At 41.9% G+C, this 16,630-nt stretch overlaps 2 protein-coding genes across 2 annotated transcripts in view; one reads left to right on the forward strand and one right to left on the reverse strand.

Moving 5' to 3' along the window:
• The window catches only part of arhgap35a (Rho GTPase activating protein 35a), a 61,868-nt gene extending 54,883 nt beyond the window's left edge, over window positions 1–6,985 (reverse strand). Inside the window, exon 1 of the mRNA XM_062386642.1 lies at window positions 6,163–6,985. The gene's annotated coding sequence lies outside the window, so the exon portion shown is untranslated. The remainder of the gene's footprint in view (window positions 1–6,162) is intronic.
• A 3,242-nt stretch (window positions 6,986–10,227) lies between these two features.
• ap2s1 (adaptor related protein complex 2 subunit sigma 1) lies at window positions 10,228–16,597 on the forward strand. Its single transcript, XM_062385792.1, has 5 exons — window positions 10,228–10,386; window positions 11,326–11,475; window positions 11,966–12,079; window positions 13,696–13,755; window positions 14,650–16,597. The coding sequence occupies exons 1-5, from the start codon at window positions 10,384–10,386 to the stop codon at window positions 14,749–14,751; spliced, it is 429 nt and encodes a 142-aa protein (XP_062241776.1). The 5' UTR covers window positions 10,228–10,383; the 3' UTR covers window positions 14,752–16,597.
• The last annotated feature ends 33 nt before the right edge of the window (window positions 16,598–16,630 follow it).

Raw genomic sequence — 16,630 nt, forward strand, 5'->3', positions numbered from 1 at the left:
GCAGGCTCCAAGTTAAGAATACCTAATCAAAACATTGTAATAAAAAAAAAAACACCCCTTGTCCAAATACAAGTGTTTTGTGTTCCTGTTTGTGTGGGAAAGAGACAGCTGCAGCACATGTTCACTGGGGAGATGCCAAAGGGCATCACAGTGGCGGCCAGATCCCCCTGAAGTGGCATCTGAGACAAATATGTAGTGACAAGGTGATGCCCTTCCTGTGTCCTTTACCACAGCTGACAATAACATTACACTCGCAGAAAGTTTGGAGGAAATAAACAGAAACATTTCAGAGATAATGTGAAAAAGAGAAGAAGGAGACAAAGAGGCAGAGGGGAAGCAGCAGAGATCGATAGAGCTTATAGGAGGACTTTGAGGAGGGTGAGAAAAACTTGAGGTCAAACGAGGATCTCTCAAAGACTTCTGGTTGCGCAGGCCTTTTCCTCCGCTCTCCATTTCTGTCACTCTCCTTTTACCCCGACGCTCATCAGTCTGTGATTAAACCTGCCAACTTTAATAAGAGGAAGTTGGAAGCAGCACACCTCCGTGCCTCCCACTCTCCTCCTCTCTCTGTCTGACTGCTGCAGGTGTACGATGACACCTGCAATAAAGTTGTCCGAACAACAGACAGAAGCAGCATGTTGGAGACACTGAGATAAACAGACAACACACTGGCATAGAAGACTTAACTAAACCTTATGCTCCTGCAGTATCGATTTGCAATAACATTCAGATACTAAATACCTAATATAATACATAATGACATGGTGAAAATTCACACCCAAAGAGATAGTGAAGATTCACAGTATATGTCATAGTCAACGGGAAATCAAGTGTTTTTGCTTAAAAGACATTGACACTGGATTCAATCAGTATCAGCACAAGCTCTCTAATCTCAAAGTCTTTCCAAGTTGACATCTTTGTCTGCATATTCTAGGAGCATGGCTCCTCTTTTTCATCCTGAGATATTAGTTTAGTTCTAGTTTTGCGTCTGTGGCTTGTTATAATATACCCACACATTTCCCTGCTTTATTCTCACATGGGCCCACTCACATTGGGGAGCAAGACAAGTTCTAAGTAACTATCATCAGCAGTGAGTAAGTGTTTAAAATTGACTAGTGTATTCAGATCAGGTGGAGACACTGGGTAATATGCTGATAATTATAAAATACTAGAGAGGTACATTGGGGTTCAAGGAACCATAAAACCAAACGGTGATATGAAGGAAAAGGCCATTGCTGAAAAGGGCTTGAATAGCCAGTTTTAATAGGCAGGGAAGTCCTTCTACAGGCAACACTGCCAAGATCAGCTTCAGCCTTGGTCTGTTGCGTCAAGGCTGAAACTAATTTCACGAAATCAATTTGCATTGGATTCACAAGCACTGACGTTTCGAGAAATACTTTTATGAATTGTAATATTTGAGAAGAAAATTTTTCTAAAAAGGCATTGAGTAGTGTATTCTGTTCAAGGTGGTTATTTCGGATTATAAATTGAAGTCCATTGTTTCCATCCTCTGACTTTTCTCTTCACCTTTGATCTGTCAATCCTCCTCTTCTCCTCACCCTAATCACTTCTCCTTCAGCCTCCCATTTTCCCGCCATGCGACCACGCATAGGTGGACTTCCTACAGGAAACTCAGGGGCACCATGAGGGAGAACTTCCAGAGAAAAAGTCAAACTATGACACGTGGGGGGCTTTGCCTCCTGACTTAAGCCTAATTTTTGTGGTAAAGCCTGGGGCCTTGCAGATGAGATTAGGGTAGGTCAGCACGACAGGTTGAGGCAGAGATGAAAACTAAGCGTTGGGTTAGTGTGGGAAATGTGTGAGTGTGTGTATGTGTCCGCAGACGACAAACATGCTCAGAGTTATATCCTTTAATACGTGTGTAGGTGGATTTCAGGGCAGTGTCTTTGTCTCTGAAGGTGAGAGGTTTCCATCGTCTGTAGCCTCTCAAAATCCCAGGTTTAGAAAAAACAGTGACTCACTCGAAAACAATCAGAAGCCATCAGGCCCTTCACCGGATAATGTAATGGCGCGCTGTATGTAATGATGCATTACAAGCCTCCCTTATCCAGACCACAAAACTCACAAAACAAGGAGACGCAGCGGGCAAGAAGCATGGGGGCACTGCATGTAGGTGGTGCAAACAAGTCCAACCTACTGAACTCCGGGCAGTGGCCTCATTTCATTGGCAGCGACTCAATCATAACATCTTATCTACGGACGTGCTGAGTCATGGAATTCTGCTGTGGCCAATAGCCAAGCAGCAGGGTTACTTATGGCTGTCATTGATTGGTCGATCCCTGAGCACAGAGCTGAAAGGGCACATACCAGGAACACAGCCTGAAGCAGAAACTGGCAGCAGTTTGCTTGCGTTTTACTTTACTCTCTCATTCTTCGTAGCTTTTTTTTTTTTCTACCCCTCCAACTGACTACACACTTTGTTGTGTCACTCTCTCGCTGCTCCTAGTTCTAGTTTCTCCCAGTTTCTCCCCTCGTGTCCTCCCTCTCTACGACCCCTCTGTCCCTCTGTTGTGTAATTGTATCTGGAATAGCAAAGCAGGGACGCACACACACACAGAGGTCACCATTCCTCTGTGGCTTACATCCTGGTCCTTTATCTCCATGGTCACCATGCTTCCAAACAGCCGTCCATGTCTCATTTTTCCACATAGACACATGATAGCTAGTTTTAAGTATCTGAACATCTACCAACCATTGATCATATCTAGAGTCATTACTTCCCACTCTCATTGTCCATTAATAATGCATTTGCATTGGAAAAGCAATACCATAATAAAGTGGGATAGGGATATGGAGCAAATACAGTCTCTGTTGCTGATTGATTTCATAGGTGACTCATTTGTTATAAAGGGCTTACGCACAGGATACTATTTTATCTTCATGTCACTCAAACATTCACTACAGCTGCTCTGGGGTCAGCTCCCTACATAAATTGGCCATTCAGGATATAGTTAAACCGCCTCTAAAACGGTGTGGGGGCACACTATAGAGGCTTTTATATCAAGCTGTCCCCATCTGTAAAATCTGTAATGAGCAAAGGGAGCTGAAACAGTGGGGACAGAAGAGAGCCTCAGTTCAACTGAGGCAGGCACACTTTCTAATGGAAATTCAGATACAATCATCCCAGAATGCACTTCTCTCTGCCTAATAATCGGCCACCAGAACAAGGCAGCCATTGAGAGGAGAGTGACTGTAATCTGGTCCACCAAACTCCAAAGCTGCCCGCTATAATTAGCTCCTTTCTCCATCAAACACAGGCTCACACTGACTCACAAGCAAACCTCTCCAGTAGAACAAGAGAGAGAGGAGATTTGGTGCATTTTCGGACGAGCAGGGAATTTTCCCGTCCTCTGCAGATACATAGAGTCGCCCCACGTTGGCAGGTATCGCTGTGAAATCTGCAAATGAGCAGGTGAGAGGCCGTCGTTTCATTCAGCATTCAAACAGTCAATGGTTTGTGGACATAAAAGCCTGAGTTGACATGGAAATATTGCGGCGTGGGGCGAGTTATCAAATTAAGTGGTATTACAAGTCAGACACATATTGTCCTTAATAATAATACGCTCACAGCAGGACTAAGTGATTGAGAGCGTGTTTAAGACTAAAAAGCTCAAGTCATTTTCTGCTAATTTTTTGAGTATTGGTCCAGTTTTAAAAAAGGTCAAACAAGTACTCAGAATTAGACACAATATGAAAAAAAGAATCCCTCCTATGTTGTCAGTTCTGAAAACTGTTTATCCGTCCACATTATATCGGACTGTCTCACGTTCTGTGTCCTCATCAAAAGGATATATCCGCATCTCTGACCTACATCCTGACCGGCAAAGCCCGCCTCTAATCCCAGGAACATGTTCTAGCCCAGGGATTCACAACACAATCCGCAGCCCAGAGGAAGGCGGGCAGACAGACAGACAGGATTGAGTGGGTATATGCTGGTAGCTAGCCTGCTGCCTTGGCAAATGGCATGGCCATTAGAGGAAGAAGAGGCTTCCTGGAGAGGTGTGACTGCGCTGCAAAGGGCCCAATCAAGCAGAGAACAGAAGTGCTGACAGCTGCTAATACATTTACCTAGGAGCGGAGAGACTGGCACACCAATGAAAATGTGTATACGTCCGTGTTTACCTCTTTTTCAGCATGGTTCTCTCGATGAGGTTGATTAAGCTCCAAGGGTTAGAAACCAGAGCCGATGCAGAATTATGAGTCAATTCAGGTTCATCTCACATGCGTCTATAGTGATTATATTACAAGTGGACAGATCAGTATAGTACTGGTGTGACTGCCCCAAGGAAGATCCTCCGACTACATTCAGAGTCGGTCTGAGACGCCTGGGGCCACATTCCTTTAACAGGGTGTACACAACTAGTCCTGGGTTCCCCTGAAGGACCACCTGAACTAACATAAATGGAGGCATATATTCAAGTGCACCAATAGCAACATCAGATATTAAAGTTCGACAAATTCTATATTTTTTCCATATAAAAATCAACTGGATCAAGCAAGTAGCAAACCCCGCCTCTCACCCGATGTCCTCTGGTATTGCTTCCCTCAGAGGACAAGTGGCATTGATAACAGATGGACACCTAAAGTACGAGGCAGTGAAAGTGCATTTCGACTTCCCTGTGGTTAAATACAACACATTTGGTCTTTGCAAACAGGAACGATGTACATGTTTATGAGAATAAAAAGAAAGGAATAGAGATCACAAGTGGTCATTGGAGACACGTGTTGAGACGCATTCTCCAAAACCAACCCTTGATCATTTGAAACCGGAAAAACATACAAACCGGGATATATCCATTATCAAATGACAAGTGTCCTGAAGATCTCCCTTCTAGTTGTCAGTGGCACAGCAGTACAGCCATCTTGCTGTGCACCTCTGTATTCAGGCCATATAAAAAAAAACGACACTGATGTTCACCCACTTGTGTCCACCTGTGAAATTGTTCCCGATCAATATCAAATCAATAATAAAAGGCAGGTGGACAGATCACTATAGAAATAAAAGTACCGACGTATAGGGGAAGGTCTGATGAAAAGGGAGTGGCTGACGGGGCAGTGACCCGCCTCTGGAAAGTTCCAGAGGCAGTTCAAATAAATCTGTGACACACCGGTGTCTGGTTCTGGCACAAAACACCCCACAAACTATCGGTTGTGGTAAAATCAAACATCAGGTGCCTTTTATCAGCCTATCAGCAGCATAGAGAGGGAAACATGCATCATCCGGGGAGTCATGGTAAATATTCCCGACCTGGGATATTTAACTGGTGAAGAAGCAGCTACACAAAAATGACAAATCTGTCTGGATTGATCCAAGGAGATTTGTCATTTTTGTTGTGGTTGCCAGGTACAGTTGAAGGAAAAGGGAACAGGGGAGAGTTTCAGGGCGTATGCACATTAGGTATGTGTGTCACCAGGAAGCCCTGCACATGCAGCTTTCAGGTTTTGTAAATTCAGGAGGTTTAAGAGCTCTGGGATTTGACCTACAATCTGATGACGGCTACCAAAGTGTTGAGTGTAGGCAGGCAGTTCAAATGAATGGTTTAAAACTTCTCAAAGAACCTCCGGTGTGGTGCATTTATTCATTCAGGAGGTGACTGGCACATTGATGAACAGGCGAAACATGCAGTTGCTTGACAGATGGGGAGAGAGTCCAACACAAACATCCTATTTCCCCTCTGCTAAGTCCACAGAGTCCTCGTGTTTTAAAGGGATACGGTGCAGCCTCTCCAGACCTGATAACACCGATGCATTCCAGGTGATGTTGTGCAAACAATTTTAAATGTTTGGACTAGATCCATTTTTTATGACCTTCCCTTTTTCTCCTCTGGAAACTTGTCAATTAAACAAGAACCATTCGGAGCAGCTGTATTTATTCATTCTCTTAAATCTACCCATGCATTATTATTATTTTTATGATCATTTTTAAGATTAATACTTTTAAAGGGCTTCAAATCACACCAGCACTCAATGGGGGGGCGGAAGGGGGGGCCGAGGTTGACTCCCAGTTTTCTCTTGTCAGCTTTGACCAACCCGTGCAGCAAAGTAAAGGGAAATAAAGGCCTTCAAACGCCTTTTAAACACAGTTATTCTGTTAAAATGGTCCCTTCACGTGTTGTAAAGGGGAGAGTGTGGTGTACATACCATAGCATTCCTCCCTCTCCAGATCCCGTCCACTCCTTTTCTCCCTCTGCGACTCACGGCCGGTGAAAGACTTTTTTCTTTTTTTAAACAGAAGAGACAGAACCTCTCACGTCGATTCCTAATCTTCTTCTTCTTCTCCTCCTCGTCTTCCTCTTTCTGTCTCTGTCTCTTTCTCTCTGCCAGTAAACACGCTGCGTGTCCACCGCTGCTCCTTCCCGTCAGCCCTGAAGTTTTCACATGCACATTATCTCTCCGTGTGTCTCGCGGGGAGAAAAACAACTAAAACCTCGTCGGGAGGAGGAGAGCGAGGAAAACGAAGCTGCTGTTCAAACTCCAGTCTTTACACCGAAAAAATGGGGAAGGGGGAGGAGAGGAGCTGCTCCTGCTGCCGCTGCCTGCTTTTTTCCTCCTCGCTCCGCCACCACGTTGTTTTGACCAATTATTATTTCCTTTGTTGTGTGAAGAAATAAAGGGTCCGTGTGGAAACGCAGCGTCCCGTCGTCACTCCGCTCGCACGTTCGATTCCCCGCTGAACCACCGCTCGCCCCGCACCGAGCTGCTGCCGCACGTTCAGACCCCGACAGGCCCAAAGTGTGACGGTGTGTACAAGTCTCTGCTGCTTTTTTTCAGCTTCCCAATAATGGCGGACCTTCTCCCGAATCCAGCATCTCCCCTCCGATTCACCCAGAGAGAGAGAGAGAGAGAGTGAGGGAGAGAGAGACACTGAGAGAGTGAGGGAAAAAGAGAGAGAGCGAGGGAGAGAGACACTGAGAGAGAGCGAAGGAGAGAGACACTGAGAGAGATATAAAGAGACACTGGGCGAGAATAGGGGAGAAACACTGGGAGAGAATAGGGAAAAGAGAGAGAGCGAGGGAGAGAGACACTGTGAGTGAGGGAGAGAGAGCGAGAGAGAGTCTCCCAGTGGTTCATGGACACAATTACAACACACACACACGCACACACACAGTTTATATGTATATATAAAGTGATGTAAAAAAAATGTATACATCAAAACAATAAACAATCATTGGTAAATACATCAATATATGATGCACCACAATAGCTTAAAGTATCGTGAATGTAAATAGTCAACCTTCCCCTTCACTAGCTACAACAACATAAAACAACTGCTGGCATCAGTACAAATAATAATCCAATTGTATTTTTTACTCTTAATACTTTAAATAAATTTGGCTACCAATGCGTTTGCTGCTCTACTTCAGTAAAATGAATAGTGGGTATTCACTTGTAATTACATCTCTTTACATAAAGGATCTTCTACGTCACTACTGATGATAACATTTGTTCACGATGTTTGATGGTATGTATAATATGGTACCAAAACACATTAAACAGATGCTACAACAATCCAAAATATAATATAAAACTAAAATCCAAAAGTATAACAATTTACTTTTAAGTAAAGCTGTCAAATATAAGTAGTTAATTAGAAAATACAATGGTTTCCTCTGAAATTAATCCACCTATAAATTGCAAAATTTCTTACACTATGTAAATTTAAACACAATAAAATAAAATGAATTAAATTCAGTCCACTTCTGCGCAGGAAGTGCGCAGTCCACTTCTGCGCAGGAGGTAAATAAAATTTAAATTTAAATTAATTTAAAATATGTATATATATATATAAATTTAAAAAAGACAATTAATTTGCCTCAATAGGGCATCACTGTCTGTCAGTGCCTGTCAGTGCTCAGGCTAATTAAAGTTCTGGTAAAGCTCTTGTTACATTGTTTTTATTGGTGGATATTTACCTCATGATGATGAACTGCAGAGCTCAGTTTACTGGGTGTTTTATGTGCTACTACATCATAGATGTCAAACTGCTCAGGTCTTGTCTGTTGCCACACTGTTTACAAGCTGAAACAAGGGAATCTCATCACGATTGTAATTAATTAATTTTAGTTTCTGTCCATTTCCTCTCACAAGTAATTTCCATTCCCCCCCCTACATACTCAAACATTAGTCACTGACTTACACGTTTTCATCTTCCATGGCTGCATCACATGGAATAGATTTGATGTGCGTTCACCCGAAAATGCCTTTTGGGCCGGACAAAGGTAAAATAGTTAATAGCTTTACAGGGAAAATCAATCATCTCAAAGGTTAATCCTAATTATACACTGTGTTTTGTGCACTGAGTCATCCACATTGTAAAAGAGTTGCTGTGCAGTTCTCTGTCAGTCGAAGAGTTCAGCCACTCAGTGATGAAAAAATCTAAACTCCTGAGGTAGACGTCAGACTTTCTTGGGGGTTGTTTTTTAGGAAGACAATGCAATTACTTCCACATACTTGGAGAAACGTCTGTCGTGTTGTACAAGATAACTGGCTCTACTAACAGCTCAAACAGATGTTCAGTGTCTTACACTGGGGCTTTCTCCTGGAATTCTCCCCTTTCTATCTCTTGTGAACTTCCTCGGACATGCACTTCCAATCCATTACTCCAAGGGCTGGGTGAAAAGTAAACAAATACTTCATAATACTGAAAAACCCAATAAACTATTTTGTAGTGAAGTTTGTCTCTTTAGGGGAAATAGTACACCCTAGAAACAATTTGAACATTATGTCAGAGGCGTTAAAGATGAAGTTAAAGTGAAAGCTGCAAAACTGCCTCGGCTGTAGAATTGAAATTCAAAACCATAAAAAATAACATTTGTGAATATAATTTCTGTTTTTACAACATGAGTAGTACAATTAAGATGTATAATGTGCTACGCGTCCTTTGAGAGGCTGAAATGGGATCCACCATTAAACACACAGCCAGGCAGGGTTCAAGGTGCGCTGCCCGCAGTTTGAGTCCAGAAGCTTCTGTCCAATCACGTTGGTTCCCTGTGTTCTCAGCAATATTTGCTTGACCCCAATCACACAGAGCGAGATTAGCAGGGGTCAAAGTTTCTCTTGAATAATCTGCCTCTGTTATATGTCCCTTTCTCCTACCACAGTTGGCTAAACACCGGACAGGCCCCCATCATAAAACTTTTATTTTTTCGTACGCTTCATTTACGACACACACTGCTTATTTGTTCTATTTAATTCTCATATAAAGATCACCATAGGGTTGGACATACCAGAATGAAAACACAGCTGCCACCATTATGTGGAAGAAAAACTCCACACTTACCATTTACTCAATGGTTGGTTTCCCCTTTCATTTTATTCCCTTTTTCCCTATCCTACCTCAGCCCTCTCTGTATTTGCAGCTGAAATATTTCTGGGTCCCAAGGGCAGGCGCATTCCTCCACTCACAGTTGTGCAATCCCTGACAATCAACCCCCCCCCCCCCCCCCCCCCCATCCCCCCTCTGACTCCCTAAAAGCCCTGAATGCTCTGAGAGGCGAGCTGTCCAAGCTGTCTGGGCGATGTTCTGTGGTGAGTTGGCTGCCCGACCAGACCAGTAAACAAACCCTGAGCCCTGACTCTGCAAAAAACAACCCACAGATAATGTAACCTCAACAAGATGGAAATATATAGTGTTACTTTCTATTTTATTTCAGAGTGTGTATGGAAATAACTTTGAGGGATGTCAGATGTGTGTCAGATGTTTTATATGTGCAACATTAAAAATGCTCAAACACGCTTTATCAAGGTTGAAAAAATACATAGCAAATGAAGGCAAATAAACAAAATTCGTATTCGTATTCTTATAATATATTACATCACATTACATAATATAATATCATATCATATCATATCATATCATATTATATTATATCACATCATATAATATTATATTATATTATATTATATTATATTATATTTGACATGGTAAATACGGACACTGCAGTTTGTTTGACGTAAGAAATATTTTTGATTCTTATTTTATGATCCAGATTTAGAAATAAAAAGGGTGCAATATTAATTTGTAGGTATTATTATTAGTGTTTTGTTACTGCACATTAAATTCTTCTACGACAGAAAAGATCAACTTACGACCTTTTTTCGCTTCTCATGTGATCCACAGCGCGAGGGACTGCTGGTCTTTGTAGTTTCAAATGAGTTTCTGTATGTGCTCAAGGCGACAGGAGGAACTACATCGCCCATCAGTCAGCGCAATTCAGCCTAGTTTAGCTCTTCCGGTTAGCTCGGGGAAGATAGCGGACGAGCGGTCGAAGAAAATACCGATGTTTTTATCTGAAATCGTGGAATAATCGTTCAGGAACGAGCTGCCGTGGGGTTTCCAACGTCCATCTTTTGGAGACGAAAATGGTGATTATGTCTGAGATGAACACGGGTCCATTATCTTCTCATTCCATTAGCATGTTAAGATTTGGATGCCCATTCAGGCAGTAGGACAGGTTAGCGACAGCTAGCTAGTAAGTTAGCTAACTTGTCATCGCAAAATAAGGCAACATATGTGAAGTTGCGATGTTTTACCTCACACACTAACCCGTGGTTAGCTGAAGTGTATCACACATCATTTAGTGTTACTCTGTTAAATGTCTCGTTCAATTCTCATGTCCAGATAAACGGGTGCGGTTCAGCGAACGCTAGCTGTCACGTTAGCTTAAGCTAAAAGGTATTTTTTTCTCCACAGCTAAAAAGCTGCACAGTTTAACGCGACGCTCCAAGTATGAGTTAGCATGATATGAATGGTGTTTATTACTATTTTATTAGCAGGCGATGGTCGTGGCCGACAGAGGAACGGTCGATGGGCCCTCTGTGTGTCAGAGCTGGACGTGAAAGAAGGAGCAACTTTGATGTTGTAGATAAATATATTACTAACACCACAAATTCAAAAAGCCAAACCACGAGTCAAAGTACTGCATTGAAAAACACTGACTGAATTAAAGTGCTTAATCAAGATCAGTACTTAACCCTTTTGTATGAGAAGGGACTCAAACAATGATATGAATATTTTACTACCATTTATTCTGGCTCCACTTGTATACAATGTTGATTAGTTTATATTTTCTTAAATATGAGATAAATGTACTGTAGTAAAATGTACAATATTTTCTTCTGAAATGCAGGTAAATAGAAGAGGGCGAAAAAACTTAAAGAGCAAAGTACCTTTTAAATACAGTGTTTGAGAGGCTGTACTTTGAAACATTTCCCCGATGGCCACATCCAATTGACACATATTTCAGTAAAATACTCTCGTTCTAATCTCACTTGTCCTTCTGGTTTTTTTCTTCCATCACATAGATCCGCTTCATCCTCATTCAGAATCGAGCAGGGAAGACGCGACTGGCCAAATGGTACATGCAGTTTGACGATGATGAGAAGCAGAAGTTGATTGAGGAAGTTCACGCTGTGGTAACTGTCAGGGATGCCAAACACACCAACTTTGTGGAGGTATGGGATCCGTCAGTATCTTCTGTATACATGTGTGGTTCTTTATTTTTGTGGGTGGTTCGGGGACATGCCCAGATCTCCTACTGTGTTTAGAAGAACCGAGCCTTTTTTCAATGACCACAGTGTAATGACTGAAACCGCGCTGTCGTTAAAAATCTCAGTCGTGGCTACTTCACAGTAAAATAATTGAGTGACTCATGTGTGTCCCACATTACAAGCTTTTTCCACAAGCTAAATTAAACAAATCATAAAGCTGTTTTCACAATGTCTAAAGGGATTCAAGGAAAGAACTCTGAAAATCTGTGGGTCGTCTTCAAGACAATGACACTTCTCATCAGTTTTATGATGCAATATGTTCCAAGTAATTATAGATATACTGGGTGTGTATTATCTCAAAGTTTAGAAGCTTAAGCCTAACTTAAGCTGCTACTGTTGTCATAATATGAGAAGGCAAAAATGTTGAGAGCTTTTATCTGTGTGGTTCTCACAGTTCAGGAACTTCAAGATCATTTACCGGCGTTATGCTGGCCTGTACTTCTGTATCTGTGTGGACGTGACGGATAACAACCTGGCATACCTCGAGGGAATCCACAATTTCGTAGAGGTAACAGACACACAAACACATGATGTATAGATTTAGTAAGTGAACTATGATGATTTAGTTCTCATGGTTCGATTGCTTCCTGGAATGCCTGTTGATGATTTCTTTCAAGACGTTCTGTCCTATTCTGTCTTGCTTCTCCTCATTAAACCTGGACGCCTGTGAGATACATGGGGCTACAATCAAATTCAAATAATTTTTTGTCAAGGATTTAGGTTTACTAGTGATACACCTCACATTAGAAAACAATTGCTTTCCACACTGACTTCAGGATTTGGATTAGCAGCTTGTTGCAAGTAAAACAAATGAGTCACAGTTAAACATTAAGCATGACCGTTCATGTCAGTGCAAATTACCAAACACAGAGGGAGCTTCATTTAAGGGATAGTTCACCCCAAAATGAAAATTCCCTCATTATCTACTTACCACAGTGCTGATGGAAGGGCGGGTGTGGGGTCATCCAAGTTTCCATAAGCCCCGACTTGAAAATTCAACCTGAGACTCATTTACACCATGTCTTTAGCCTAAATGTCTGCTGGGATCCACGCTCCAGATGAGGCAGTGGTATCCCCAGAGTCTCATAGAGCAAAATGTGTCTGCGTAGATAATTACATTACGTGGAAAGAAACAAGTTTCCTCAGGTTCTGAAAAAATGTGTGAAGAGCGATAATTGTGGCTGTGAGCTTAAGTTGAACAAAACTTTCAAAAATGGTATAACACTCTGTCACACGCGGATGTCAGCCTTTCTGGCTTCATGAAAAGTGACTGAAGGAGTCAGCAGAAGAAATATCAAGAGACCTTCGAGGAATATATAGAGGGACTCCATTTATTCTAAATCCTGGTTGTTTTGTGAAGGCATTAGGCAACTAAAGTCCGGTCTTATCACTTAGTTGAAGGGCTGTTTAACTGCTTTTTCTTTTTCTAATCATATTCAGTATAATAAATCAAATAGTAGCAGCTCAAACTGACCCTGGAGTACGATCGACTGTTTGTTCAGGACAGAACAAACAGTAGTTTTCTATCCAGAGTCGTCAGGAGTGAAGGTCATTGGATGTAATGTTTGACTATAAAGGAATGCACGTACACGCACTCTGAAGCACACAGCCGTCTTCATTTCTACTTTTGAAAATTGCTGTTTGCACACGGCCACGTACCCGACGAGAAACAACCCATTCAAAAATTAATCCTGTTGATTTTTATTTTCATCATATTTTTTCTCTATGTCCAAGTTAATACAACACGAGATGAAGTGCACGTCAGCTCGCTACGGGACGTCACGCCGCTCATTTCAACAGTCACTGATGCTAATTTGAAACAAGGGGTCTGTAATTCGGTCACGCTCCATGACAGTATATCAATGCTTCAAAATAATTGCACAGGGAAACAAGATGAGGACCACATTCATTTTAATTTGGTGTGTTTTATATGGATGTGTTTGGAGTGGAAATTAGCTTATTACATGGTTGTTAAGTGGCTGCAGCCGCCTCCATAGTGGCAGTATATTTCTGCATCAATGGGTCACATTAAAACATTATTACCTTATTAATATATATTTTTTGCTTATGTATTGTTAGATTATCTATTATCTGATGAATTCCTGTTCTCGTCTTTCCCGTAAGGTGCTGAATGAGTATTTCCACAACGTGTGTGAGCTGGACCTGGTTTTCAACTTCTATAAGGTAAGGAAACACTCTCTTTTACCTCGTGAGCTTCTCAAACAATGTAATCAACACCTTGATCAAGCAGAAGGAGCAGAGGAGGACCAGAGGCAGACGAGGAGATTTCTTTCATCACAATACCATGGCAACCTATTAAGTACTTACAACTAGAATTAACTCACTGAGTGAAATCCATCTGAACGATTATCCTCTATATTTTCCATAGAAAGAAACGCTAAGCAGCTAACACCTCTGAACACCCCCCCCCCCCAGCTGCCGTCAGTGTTGTTGCTAATTAGCGAAAGCATCTGAACATCCGCCCACGTGCTAGCACAAAGCAATTTGATGCAGTGTTACAACCAGAAGTGACAATTGTTTAACATAAACTCGCTCTCTTTCTCTTCTACTGATTCCAAACTAAAGGTTTCGAAGCCTTAGGGACTCACTTCTCGCATTATAGTTAAATTCTAGTTATACACTTTGTTGGTTCCTGAGCACCTTGTAACACCGGTAACATCGACTATAGTGGAAACCCTCAGCATTGTTTCTTAGTATTTGCTGTATTGGTGTGTAGTCGTATGGATGTAGCCTGATCTATCCAGTCAGAGTTAGTCATGTGTGATAATGCTAGCGTCTCAGTGTGTTTGGTCACCCACTGGTTATTTTGACATTTCGATGACACAGCAGTGGAGTTCTCATGCTGATCACAGGCCAGGTGATGACTGGACAATGTAAACATAATTTTCCAGAAACCTCAACAGTTTCATGTGTAGAGCAGGAGATAATGTCCCTCTGGTTTGAGTAGCAACATGTGGTTTGTGGTGTCTGTGCTGTTTTCGTCCTTAATTGCCACAATCCAGTCATTTCCTTTCCTCTTGCCCTCTAACGCACCGCGTCTCTCTCTGTGTTTTTAAGGTGTACACGGTGGTGGATGAGATGTTCCTTGCTGGAGAGATCAGGGAGACCAGTCAGACCAAGGTCCTCAAGCAGCTCCTCATGCTCCAGTCGCTCGAGTAGAAACCAGACAACCGTCCTTCCTACCTGCTCGGCATTCTGCTGCCGTGGGACCTGAACCAACCTCCTGTCTCTCTGGAAAGGATTCCCCATCATTGTCTCTCAGAATTTCAGGAGGATTTTTTTTTAGAAATAGAAATACACAATATTGTTTACATATGATATATAATGTAGAAGTTCGGTAAATCTCTTTGTTATGGCAGTCTACGGCTACATCCATACTACGACGTTTTCTTTTGAGAGGCATTAACTCTGCGAGTTCCCACTAACTATAATTGACACTAGAGACTTTAAAACTGAGAAGTTAGGAAACGTTGCTGGCTATGTTTTAGCCTGAAAACTGCAGGGCTGGGGTTTAGTCTGGATGGGCATGAACACAGATGTATGGAAAAGGTGGTGTAGAAACTCACAGGCAGTTACTGATTGGGTCTCACAACGTATCCTTCGCTTATTCATCAGGCCATTATCGTTTTTTTCCTGCAAATACTAGAACGTACAGGTCAGTGTACTTAAGTGGTCACAGATTTCACGCATGCTAGTATAAGATGAAAACTGATATGGTTACACTTGTGGGGGACAGGTGTGTAGGTCGTTTATGTTTCAAAGTAGCATTTTCAAACAGAATCGTAGTAGTATGGATGCAGCCTCTGTGTTCAAATACTCTTTGTTGTATTCTTGATGAAGTCACTCGATACAAAGGCTGTACATTTCAACATGTTTGCATTTCTTATACCATTTCAGTTACTGTCAGCTTTATATTGGGTTGCCTTGTCCTAACGCCAGAGGCTGCAGAAACAAGTAATTTCATGTTGTTAGTAATTGCATTCATCTCTATTGAGTGTGGAAACACTGACATAAATCCATCAGTGTGACACTGCTCTCCCCTCCTCCTCTCCTCCCTTTATTAACCTCAACTTTCATTTAATGGCACTATTAGAACTAACAAGCACCTGTATGTGTATAAAGACAGCCTGTAATGATCGGATGTTTGCATTGAGAACTTGAAACCACCGGGCAGCCGTCTCTATGAAACCACGCAAGCAAAGACCTGGCAAGTGTTGTGTTGTTGGACTCACCAAGGCTGCTCTGCATCTTAAATCTGGATCACAGTACAAGCAGACTCCAACTAGAAAAGGCCCTTTAAAGCAATCGAGCCAGCGCGGCAAGTTCCTAATTGACTGGAGTGTCCTTAGGACGAGTACCATTGTGACTGTGTTATGACAACCTGGTGTTCTCACGGCTGAAGGGAAACGCAGTTAGTTATGTTAACTCAAGATGGCGTCTGTAATCATCTGATGTGGTGCTCGTTGGTCGCACGTAAAACGCAAAGGCACTCAGACGGAATAAGACCTGGGCAAAGAGGATATTTTACACAAAGCAGTGTTGTGACGCTTTTTTCGAATGGTTTGTGCGTACGTGCGTTGAATATTGTGAATTAACATTATCATTCCAGTGAAACTCTTGAGTTTGAGCAGCATTTAGATGTTTAAGATCCGTACAACAAACTGGTTTTTAAATTTCCTCTGAAAAGCTTCATGAACCTGAAATTGACAAAAAACAAGGCCAAAACTTTGCTGGACTTCGATGTTGATGAAATTCCTTTTCATACTCTGATTTAACCAGATCCACTCAGAGAGGCGGTTTCAAACGGCATTGTTGTTTAGGAATTTATTTTATGGTTATATCTGGCATTATTACTGAAACATGTTGTGCTTCCCTTCTCGTCCACATGTGAGTTTATTGGTGGAAAATGTGTGCGTGCGTGTGTGTATGTATTGTCCCCAATTCAACTGCCCACATCAATATGTCCCATTATATGTAAATAATAAAATAAACAGATGAAGTGATACATGAGCCTCAACTATTTCTGACCAATCAATAT

The sequence above is a fragment of the Platichthys flesus genome, chromosome 4 (assembly GCF_949316205.1).
Source record: "Platichthys flesus chromosome 4, fPlaFle2.1, whole genome shotgun sequence".
Classification (NCBI taxonomy): Eukaryota; Metazoa; Chordata; class Actinopteri; order Pleuronectiformes; family Pleuronectidae; genus Platichthys; species Platichthys flesus.